A 12,505-nucleotide genomic window follows, 5' to 3' on the forward strand; every position below is an offset into this window, starting at 1 on the left:
TGTGTATTTTTCACTATCCTAAGAGAGAAGCATTGTAATTTCCCTCCTTCCTTTACTCTCAGAAGCTATATCTGCCATTTACATGGGGTGCAGAGTTGTAAGTTTGTGTTCTTAAAGTTGGTTGCGAGAGGCAGTGGCATTCGTTCCAATGTCCACCTGGGTTTATCTTCAAATGTCAACGAGATTAGCTTCAGGCCACACTGTCCGCATCTGTTATCTCAACGTAAGTATAACGTTATACTGCTTAATATTTTTGTGGAAACTGTAAAAACTAAAAAGTAAAAAATAACATTTATTTGAAATGTAACAATTTAACAGTCTTTACTGTTACTCAGTGGTGTAATGTAACAAAGAAATAATACTTTGTTACAGTACTTAAGTATTTTACTTGACTTTTTATATTTCAGTCAACTTTTACTTTTACTCCACTACATTTCCTAATTAAAATGTATACTTTTACTCCAATACATTTCCCGAAGCATATTCGTTACTTACTACAAAGTAGTCAGAAGTCAGAAGAACACGGACTGCAGGAAAGCAGGTTTGACGAATCAGTGGTCTGGTGCTTGCAAGACTCCTAATCCTAAAAACACCTTTGCTCACGTGCAAACAAGTGCGCGCACAACCGCGGATGATTTCATTTTCCACTCAAGTCGAGTCTGGGGTCTGTGATATACATTATATCTTCTGCGATAATATGGTAAGTGTTGTTGTAATGATGTGCGATCTGACATTATCAAGTAGGCTATATCACCAAATCACACAGAGTGCACGTACGTTGATTTATTAGTCTATTAAAACTCAAAATTCCAGGCATTCTAAATTGTAGACGGCAAAAATGCTTCTGTATGCTTTTTATATTTATATAATTGAATAGAGCTAACTTAATCTATATCACACAAAGAGTACCGTTTTTCTGCAGATATCAGCATGAACACATTTAATAATCATTTAAAGCTGAAAATCTACAACTTTCAGAAAACCGTAACAATATTCTTTTTCTGTTTTGTAAACAGTGGTTATTTCCTTCCGGATACACAAATCTAGTTTAAATTCACTCATATAAACAAGGACTGAAGTACTCTGAAAATGTAACACCTTTGACTGAGCAGCCACAACCCTTGTGGTTATGTACAAACATGTCACTTGAATTCCTTGTTTCGTGCTGTTTATTAGCTCTTTTAGCTATCGGCCTCTTGTTGATGCTCTTGGCAACAGTACAGCAATCTGTCAAGGTGGCGTAGGTGTTGTGGCATTGTGTATTTTTCACTATCCTAAGAGAGAAGCATTGTAATTTCCCTCCTTCCTTTACTCTCAGAAGCTATATCTGCCATTTACATGGGGTGCAGAGTTGTAAGTTTGTGTTCTTAAAGTTGGTTGCGAGAGGCAGTGGCATTCGTTCCAATGTCCACCTGGGTTTATCTTCAAATGTCAACGAGATTAGCTTCAGGCCACACTGTCCGCATCTGTTATCTCAACGTAAGTATAACGTTATACTGCTTAATATTTTTGTGGAAACTGTAAAAACTAAAAAGTAAAAAATAACATTTATTTGAAATGTAACAATTTAACAGTCTTTACTGTTACTCAGTGGTGTAATGTAACAAAGAAATAATACTTTGTTACAGTACTTAAGTATTTTACTTGACTTTTTATATTTCAGTCAACTTTTACTTTTACTCCACTACATTTCCTAATTAAAATGTATACTTTTACTCCAATACATTTCCCGAAGCATATTCGTTACTTACTACAAAGTAGTCAGAAGTCAGAAGAACACGGACTGCAGGAAAGCAGGTTTGACGAATCAGTGGTCTGGTGCTTGCAAGACTCCTAATCCTAAAAACACCTTTGCTCACGTGCAAACAAGTGCGCGCACAACCGCGGATGATTTCATTTTCCACTCAAGTCGAGTCTGGGGTCTGTGATATACATTATATCTTCTGCGATAATATGGTAAGTGTTGTTGTAATGATGTGCGATCTGACATTATCAAGTAGGCTATATCACCAAATCACACAGAGTGCACGTACGTTGATTTATTAGTCTATTAAAACTCAAAATTCCAGGCATTCTAAATTGTAGACGGCAAAAATGCTTCTGGATGCTTTTTATATTTATATAATTGAATAGAGCTAACTTAATCTATATCACACAAAGAGTACCGTTTTTCTGCAGATTGAAAATAGTTCCAGACAAAGATCACAGCACTGTTTTGCGTCTCTGATCAATGGATGGTGTTTACGTATTGAATGAATCAGCTTTTTGAACGAATCGGTTGAATAAATGATTCAGTGATTCACTCATTAACACAGTCAAATGCTTTGTTTCTGAATGAATCGGTTGAATCTCAATGAGTCACTCATTAACAGTCACTTGCTGCCACCTACTGGCGATTTTAATATCACATTTAGACTATTTTTTAATGTTTTAAATTATTTCAAACATCAGTATTCAACGTTTTATGTTAAAAACAAAACATTAGGCCTAATTATGCATCTGTAACTGCAGTTTAAATGCATCCATGTCCCTTCTGAGATACATAAACTGTGTAAAATACATCTAAATGCTATTTCAGATGCAGATTCCAGAAATGTTTTCTTGTGTTGGAATGAAAGACACTAAGTACCAGATGAAGTGCTTCTTATTCTTACCCAAAAATACAAAATGGAAGAAAGAGTTAAAACTGAACACAATCTTGCTACTCAAGCTGTGTATGAACATGTTTTATATATATATTTGTTTGCTTCTTTTCCATTTTGCATTTACTTTTACTTTTACTGTCAATAGTTAAGTACGTTTAAGATTTTAAAAATACTTTTCATACTTAAGCGGTGACTTCAACTTCTACCAAAGTCATTTTCTGGTAAGATATCTGTACTTTTACTTGAGTATGGCTTTCAGGTACTTTATACACCACTGCTGTTACTTACTGATAAATTTAACGTTTTCTTGTTGAATAAAAGTATTTTAAAAAACAATCTTATCTTTTAAACAGTGATAAAACAATCTCAAACTTTTAAACAGTGTATTTTCTTAAGCAAAAGCAAAAATTATATAGATATATATTGTATTGTATATATAATTTGTGTATAAATTATATATGTATATATAACTTGTACTTACATACGACTTAAACTAACAGTAACAATTGTATAATGAATGACATAGAATGGCACCACAAACAAGATAACAGCTCAATGTGGGAGATCAAACTTGCAACCTTCCGGTTACCAGCACCTGGACTTTAACCACTACACCACAGCTTCACTCCCCTCCCTAAAAGGAACAGAAACTTCAATAAGAAAGTCCACAGGGCAGTAACATGCACAGAGCCCATTGTTTCTCACCACATATTGGCATGTATCCTCTGTAAATCACTGGTTGGATTTAATTAAACTAATTCATCATCACCGAGTAATGTAATCAACATCCTATGAAATGGAGCCATCACTTCCTCCGCCGGGCTATGCCTTCCAATGCGCGGCCTGTTAATACATCACATTCAAAACCACTCACTGCTCAATAAAGTGTCCATACATCACACCCAAGCCCCTGCAGGAGAATCGGCACATTCACACTTCCATGCATTTTTAAACACTGCTATTCAGTCCCTTTCAAAGACCCGATGCATTCAGAAGGCTTTGTGTTTGGATCCATAGCAAAGCCGATAGAATTTATATACCCCGATCTTTTGATGTCTGTTGTTATGTAGATCGCCGTACGGGCTCCATTCCAGGGAAAACACCTTAGTATTAATGTCATTCATATAAATAATGCATAGCTTCTTTGGAGAAAGAGAGCCAAAAAACAACTTCTCTGCAAACAATTATTTGCAAAGGACATATTTTACTGCACTGTTTTCGAGTCGGTCCATTACTCTGGGAATAAATGTACTGTACTCATGAACACAGAATAACCCGTGGCTTGGTCCCAACTCTATAAAAATCACAGGAGAATGCAGTCTGTAAAGAGATCCACAGACATAGCAGAGAGGATTTACATAGAGGAAATGATTCTGTGATATTAATAATTGTAAAGATTCACATCCTGTCCTTCAGAAAAAAATAGACTACTGTACTTTCCAGCATGCTTTTATGCTGACTTGCCTTCAAGGGATGTTGGTCACCCAAACCGCTGAATGAATGTTGAAATGCATGTCTTTGGTGACTGTCACTGAATACAATATGACTGTTGTCCAATAGAACCGTCTACCATTTCCTGCCATCTAAAGATGCTGTTTGTACTTTTTTCAAAGTTAAAATGCCCATACAATGAAAGTCAATGGGGTCCAATGTTGTCAGGACCACAACATTCTTCAAAGCATCATCTTTTGTGTTCCGTAGAAGAAATAAATTAATATACTGTAGGGCTGATGAGTAAATGACGACATTGGCTGTTCTCTATCTCATATGGTTGTTCGCAATGCGATTTTATTAGTAAGGTATTCCTTGCATGCATTATGATCAAATGAAGAGAAAATGCAAACGGTACGTATAAATACCTACAAATATTAATGAGATCAGATCATCTTATGGTGACAAAGGCAGCTTGATTAACATACTAAACTAGAGATCTATCTGACATGCGCATAAAGTAGCTCTGGCAAAGGCAACATTTTGTAGGAAACACTCTAGCCATAACAGATGATTGGTTGAGACATGTCTAGAATTATCTTATAATATGTCTAGACTTTTCTGTTTGTTTAACTGAGGATCCCTGTTTGAAAGGGATCATGCTGCCACATAACATACAGGCACAAATTATTCACAAAGACAAGGTGTTAGTTTCATTATTATTGCGGAAGGTGAAGGTCCCTATGCTATTGTGCCTCACAGTAGACAATTTCCCCACTGAATGAAAACCATCTGTTTGCTTTCCTGCCTCTAAGCTTAGCGTATTCCAACAGAGTTTACTTCGACAACAGCAGGGGGCTAATGCAGGCTTTAGTAGTTTGATGTCATCCAGCGGTATCGTGACAGCGAAGCTGTCAAGGTGTTGAAATATGCTCTTTTCACAGGGCTGCTGGTGACAAGCTAGTGATTTTGTCCCTAACAAAAGGAACGGAAGAGTGAAAGAGAGAAGACGGCAGTGAAACTCAAAGATCTGTCAAGAGAAGAAAAAGAATCTCTAACTATGGAGGCACAATATCTGACAAGAAACACTGTGCATTCCAAAATATAGTATGACAAAATCTTTACAAACTCAGTGTAACCAGACCTGATGTAACATTAATACTATAGAGATGAGTGAATAAACAGAATAAACAGCTAGCATCATTACATATAAGGTTGGGAATCAAAGGAAATTAATTCCTGTTAAGCAGCAACTTTCAATCAATCGAACGATTGATCGATCTAAAGAATGAACGAACAAACAAACAAATGACTGAACAAACTTAAATAGTATTTATATAATTTCCGACATTATTAAAAAAAAAAAAAAACTTGCTCACGGATGTGCTGCTGTTTTACTTCCTTAGGATGATTTTATTACAAATGAATAACAAGTCAAGATGGAAAGTAGAAGTATAAATGAATTGCCTATTAAAATAATAGTCTCAAGAAAATGTTTTGCTTAAAATATTGTAATTACAAAGACAGAAATAAGAAACATCTGGAATACATCTTAATTAATTGCAATTAATTTGTTTTTCAATTTAGAAGCTACAGCATTGGCCCCTTTGAAAATAAAAATTAATAATAAAAGGTTTATTAAAATGTGCCATTATGGTGAAAGACAACTAACTAATAATTGAATAATATTAACATGAATTTATTTACATCATATAGTAATAATATTTAATCAATTGATATAAATCAATAACGCACATAAAATAACCACACGCACTGGGTAAAACTTTCACATCTGACTACCTCTTAATTTAGAAAATAAAATCAAGTATCAACCTTATTTAAGCTGCACCCAACTCTGCATGCTCCACGCACAGACAGTGAAGAAAGCTTCGCCTTTGTTTGGTCTGTCTGTTTGTTTGCTGCCCCCAAGCAGATGGCATCATCCACAGGAAGTGAATCAGCTTGGCTCTCACAGCACACAGGCTCCCACTAAATTAAAAGGATCATCTCCAAAGCTCCCTGCTTACATGCCAAACCCCCTGGATGTCTGGAGTTATGATATATATGCTATATACACACTTGCATGCATTTATTTAATATATTTTGATGGCCACAATAAGGTGAAGAAAACACATTTTACTCTTTAATCACATTTAATCTGATTAAGTACTTGCCAATTCAACTATATTTAAGTCCTAGTAAGGAACACACCACTTCCTGCTTTTAGAATTCTGTTCCCTGTAGGCAATTTGTCATGATTTTAAAGGCACAGACCTTTTTTTTAATTGGTAGGGATTTTCAAACAGTACAGAATCCTAAGTGCATATAAACAGAAATTTTACCATTTGATGTCTATATATGTGGGCTGTAACTGTATCTAACAACTGAGAGAAATGAGAAAGTACCAGCAATGAAATTCCCATTTAAAAAATTTCATTCTAATAAGCTGCTTTGATTTGGCTCGTCTTGATGTTGTGAGACAATACAGAAATCATAAGAAACCAATGACAGCAGCTTGTGCTCTGAACTTAGCATTCTGCTCATTTCCAGATAACAAATTTGCCTCAAATAATTGCACAACACTCTCTTATAAAAACAAAGCCCATCGCTCTCAGAAAAAAAGGGCACAAAGCTGTAACTGGGACAGTAACCTAAGGTACAAAAGCTAAAATGTACATCACTGTACCTTTTTACTCCTAAATGGTACATATTAGTACCTCAAAGGTACATATTAGCACTTTATTCGTACATATTAGTACCTTTTGAAAAAAGTACCACCATAGTTTTGCACCTTTTTCCTGAGAGTGCAGTGTTTGTTAGAAGGAGTATAGACCTAGGAATCCATATTTCAATACAAAGCTACCCAGTGTATTTTAACTTCCAACATATACTGTACTGTACGTGTCCTCATGAAACACAGAGCTCAAAAGATGTTAATCAAGTTAAATGTCACCTGATGATCTCATAAATGTCCCCCGCACAGTCTATTTTGTTAGCATTTTATTCTGCGCTCAGAGGCAGCCATTGAGGTAAATATTGCATAATGCAGAATGCCTGTCCCTCAGCTCAATAATAAGATGCTATGCTACATTACCTCTCAAACCTCCTTTCTGTAGGTGTCAGTTCTCTTGGGGAACAGGCACATTTACTCTCCATTTATTTCAGTATGAGAGGGGCCATAGGAAACTGCCCTGAGAGGAGTGCTCATAAAATCCATACGCATTCCTATGCATCTTAGATGGAAAGCGACAACCAAGCTATTTTTGCAAGACCACCCCTTAATTCTACACAACCCCAGTCCAATGTTGCTATATTGTGAGGTATGCTCTTTTGTTTTGGGGTTAACTGTTTTTAAGCCAAGGACCCTAAGTGGACAGAAAGACGGAGCAGATGGTGTTGTATTGTACAAAACTAAATATTGCAGTTTAAATCAAACCATAATATAACATGCAAATTGTACAAGATTATATATGTACATATTTTTTATGATGCTTATAATAACTATAACCATTATTGATGTACCTGTACTTGTATATTACGTAATTTTACTGAATATGTATACATTAATGTAGCATTTAGCTGAATTTTAACTTCTTTAAATATAAATGTTAATATGTCTACTGCATACTTAACTTTTTATATAAATAAAGAGATCAAACAGAAATTAGAAGGTAAAAATATGACGAAAACGATGTACAGAGCTACACATATGGCATGCAGGAAAAAACAGACAGACAGATAGACAGATCGATAGATCGATAGATAGATAGATAGATGGATGAAGAGCTTCTTGTAAAAGTTTAATCCAGGTACGAGAGTACATCTTAGTTGATCAAAGAAGGGTTTAAGGGCCAGTAATGTACAATTAACTTGACAGATGTCTAAAGAAAACAGCTGTCATCTCTTCAAAAACAAGAACATCATGTGCTCGCCTTGTGGCTCACCGCTTGCATCGCCTGAGTGTTGTGAGTTAATGTTTTGCCCAGAACAAAAATGAGAACAAAACAAAAATCAATCTCTCTCACCCTCTCTGCTCAATTCAAACTTCAAGGGAGGGAAAAGAAAAAAAAAGAAAGAAAAAGAGTCGAGCAATTTGTCACTGAAGCATGTCTTTGTATGTCCTGATAAAGAACACTGTGCTCAAGACAAAAGGCAGGAGCATATGGAACAGAATGAAGAGCACTGAAATGAACCATATCATTTCATTAAAACCCTAAGAAGCCATTCCTCACTGAGCTTTTAGTCTCTCTGCAATACTCTTCAGCGATACAGGGATTATTTTGGCTGTATGGTCATTCTACTCATAACTCATGTCAAAACATTCACTGCACATGAGGGGTCATGCTCCACTGACCAATATAAGAAATAGCACGATGTGCTTGGAAAGCTCCAAGGTTGTCATCACAATAAGTTTTTCTTCATTACAGGAAAGTGGGCTGTCTCCCAGCTTCCCTGATAACCCAAGATGTCGGGCTGGTCCCATAGGGAAGCTGGATGGGCAGCCTATCAAGGTCCCCGCTGGCCATGTGGCACTGAAAATGTGCAGCTGCCCTTCCCTGGAGGCCCTGGGAATGCGGTGATTACATTTCTCTGTGGTGGCAGAACTTGGCCACACCAACGCTAGGAATATGCACAGTCCAGAAACTGGAACAGCAAAAACAATAACTATAACATGAAAACCAAGGACTTAATATCAGGTAACAGCTAGGCTCAGAAATTAAAATCACTCCAGGTGAATCTTATTATAAAACTAAGAGGATTAAGAGTTGAACATCATAATATGAAGCGACTGGAGACATGTATACGAGCCGAGAGGCGAGAGCTTCTACAGTATCGCTTTATTATTAGACTCAGTTACATGAGAACAAGTAGACAGTCGTTTAAGGTGCTCTCAAGCAAGTCTTACTTGAGGAATATCATTAGTGACATACAGTAGTATAATATAAACACTGTGAGTGATACATTAGTTATGGACGTAGGCTACTTGCCAATTACAACAGTTTTCATCAGTTTTCATCAACTTTGAAGCAATAAGATGCTTCAAAATTTCAATTACTTTGAAGATTGGTCTGAGTATTAACCAATGAATAAGAATGCCAGCTCAGTGTCTCAGAACGATGATTTTAAATAAATGTAGTCCTTTCTATGAAGAGTCAAAATGAATGAAGTGTCTTAGCCTAAAAAAGGTGAGGATAAATTAAAGCAGTTAGAGCACAGAGTGGGGTAAGCTGTGCCACTTTTTACTTAAGATAACCTCTAGTCAAGGAGAAAGAAGATAGAGGTGAAATTAATGCATCTAATTACATTTCAATGTCTGCTATCAACTGAAATTAGAGGAAAGTGTCCAGAACGCAGGACCATAGAAAAATGACTTAATAATAATTAAAAAAGGGGGATTGAGGGGGTTAAATTGAATCAAATAAGACCATAATGAGATATAAAATAAAATAAAAATCCCATTTTACTATCCCACTTTAGAGTCTTAACTAATTATAATATATTCATAAAGGTTTAATATTATTCACAGGGGGAAAAAAAGACTCTTGCTTAAAAAGCATACAAAAGATCCATTATTAGACTGAAGAAACTTATATTTTCTTATTTCACATTCCAACAACCAAAGCCGCGGGGAAATATGAAATACGTCCTACTGTAGTAGTAGTCCAGACTTTGTGTGGCTGAAGTAGCTTCTTCAGTGTGGGAACCAAACTCTTGATTGTTTTCCTTGAGAGGTGGATATTTTCTTTGCCAGCACTCCCTCAGATTTGTGGAAAAGAACTTGGCTACCACTTTAACAAGAGCAACGTTTTTCCAAAGTATTTCCTGCATTTAAATGCAAAGCTTATTATCAACATCAGTTGAGTTACTGGCACTGCTTACCCTGAAGCAGATGACACACTTTACCCCACAGCTACCATTTTTGGAAAATGTTTTGTTTAATAATTTAATAGATAATCTTTAGCCAAACAATTTATATGGTTTTAAGATTGGCAAAAATATATTTTAGACCTGTATCGTTTTTATTTTACTTGCTATGTAGAAAATTTACATTGACATTGTTTTTTTTTTCTAATGTGCATCTTTCAGTCCTTGGCAGCTCTATATGATTAGGACTGTCTAACTACATAGATAAATACATTACATGATAAAAAAACTCCACTATCGTAAGCAACACGGTAACCTCAGAGTGCCCAATACGCACAAACACATGAATAAAGTTACCCATGCCAGTGGAGTGCTGTTAGTACACTCATGCGATAGCAGTCTGTGTTGGCTTACAAACACATTAAATTGCACTGCACATTTTGTTGTGAAAAGCTGATTGAAATGCATTTCCTATCGATACATAATCTATGGTAATGAGCTCCTCAAAATTCCCATGATAAATACGCCTGGAATCCATTCTAAGACATTATAAATAAAACAGAGCGAACATGATTAATCTAAATGATAATAGAATACCAGTGATGAGAATAGTTGACCCACTGTGCCTGGAACCTGTAATAAAGTAAGCTCTTCTAGAAATGTCCTGCATCTACATGAAGCAATTGGGCACAAGGTTTTAACATAAACTGATCGATCTTTTCATGAATACAATTAAATATTAAAATCAGGACACTTTCATCTCTTTAACATTCTTAGCTATCATTCCCAACACTTTGCATGTGAAGTGCAACCTGGAATTAAATCAAGTGAGGAACAATAATGTGCAGGTTGATGCTGATTATTTGGTGCATAGAGATATGGGAATGCAGAGATGTTGACATAATGATCTGTTTTGTGGCATTGTGGGTTGGTGTAATGGTTACTTACATTTGTCCAGAACCTCATCAGAACCATCTGGACAGTCTGGTTCCCCATCACAAAGCCAGCTCTCGGACACACAGGTCAGCTGGTCACCGCACAGAAACTCTCCAACGTCACACAAAATGGGCTCTAATGAAAGAGGGGGGTGGAGACAGAGATGGAGTATGGAATGAGGTGCAGTACAGTTATTAAATGTCTAAATTACATGATTGTCTAATAAATATAATGATAAGTATACGTGAAATGCGTGAACTCACAATGATTCATTATAGTGACATGAATGTGATGACAATTAATTTTACTGAACAGTCAGACAGGAATAATCAGTATTAAGGGCAATTTCAGTTTCAGAAACATCAGAACATAATTTTTCCATTCTCTTTTGTCAGTACAACAGCCCTGCAGTGACGTCCAATGATATTCACAAGAAAAGCATGACCATAAGACTATCAGAATATCAAGCAGCCATGAGAATCCTTCAGGTATTACTCAGAACTGGGCCACACATTTCCCTTCTAAATTCCTGAAGCTACACGATTTATGAACATATCAAAATGATTATGATCCAAAATGCTCCAATTCCGAAATGTTGAGGCAGGAATGCAAGTGATAATTCTATGCACCACTGCTCTCTGTCCTTGCTATGCCCCACCACCACATTACTACACACTCTCACACACACACACACACACAATCCACGCCAAGCAAATTCACTATCAAGGGACAGAATTATAAATGTCAAACGGTTTCATCTTGCTCCCGGTCTCTCCCTCTCTGTCTTTCTCAATCTCTCTATCTCTTTCAAGCTGTAGGCCTCAAAATTAGGCCTCAACAAACTGTATATGAACAGCGTTTCTCACTACACCTCTACGTTTAATGCTTTGATAGTGATCCATTTTGGAACTTGTATATAGAACAATTCCCAATTCCACATACTACGACTGAAGCTCACTGCTACGTGCCAAGGAATACTACCTTGTTCTGGTTCTGGTCACATGAAATCTATAATCTATATTGCAATGCTTTGTTTTTAAAGAAGCTGACAATTTTTTTTTTACATTTTTAAGTAAATCTGAAAAATGTATCATTTACTCACCTTCAGTTTCATTCCAAGCCTGTATGACTTTCTTTCTTTGGTGGAACGCAAAAGACGTTCTTCAAAATATCTTTGTCTTCCACAGAAGAAAAAAATGTCATACAGGTTTGAAATGACATAAGCATGAGTAAATCACATATATTTCATCCCTTTAATATCTCACTTACAAATAGGAACTGAACAAAGCGCTAGCACTATTGAATATGTCATGTGTGGTTTTAAACTGGTGTTTTCTTAGGTTAGAAATACACAGATATACATCTTCAAATGCAGCGACACTGATTTCACAAGTTCATCCTACATAATTTGAAAATCCAAAAATGTTATTGCACATCTTACAATAAGAGGCACCGCTGCATTTCTCTCCAGCATGACTGAAGATTAGTTCTATGGGAAAGAATGGATCTAGCAAATTGTTCGAGGGCTGGGTTCTTCTACAATTGATTCACTTTTTTTAGAGCCACAGTGGCTCTGAAACTCGGCTGGTAATCTGGCCTGATTCAATTCAATGGCAGCTGCACATCAG

At 36.2% G+C, this 12,505-nt stretch overlaps 1 protein-coding gene across 1 annotated transcript in view; it reads right to left on the minus strand.

Moving 5' to 3' along the window:
- Positions 1-12,505, minus strand: part of LOC107660661 (low-density lipoprotein receptor-related protein 1B-like) — a 249,544-nt gene that overhangs the window by 214,283 nt on the left and 22,756 nt on the right. The window contains exon 3 of the mRNA XM_016450048.1: positions 10,890-11,012. Within this exon, the coding sequence (XP_016305534.1) occupies positions 10,890-11,012 (123 nt within the window). The remainder of the gene's footprint in view (positions 1-10,889; positions 11,013-12,505) is intronic.

Source organism: Sinocyclocheilus anshuiensis, unplaced genomic scaffold (genome assembly GCF_001515605.1).
Source record: "Sinocyclocheilus anshuiensis isolate Anshui unplaced genomic scaffold, SAMN03320099.WGS_v1.1 scaffold627, whole genome shotgun sequence".
Classification (NCBI taxonomy): domain Eukaryota; kingdom Metazoa; phylum Chordata; class Actinopteri; order Cypriniformes; family Cyprinidae; genus Sinocyclocheilus; species Sinocyclocheilus anshuiensis.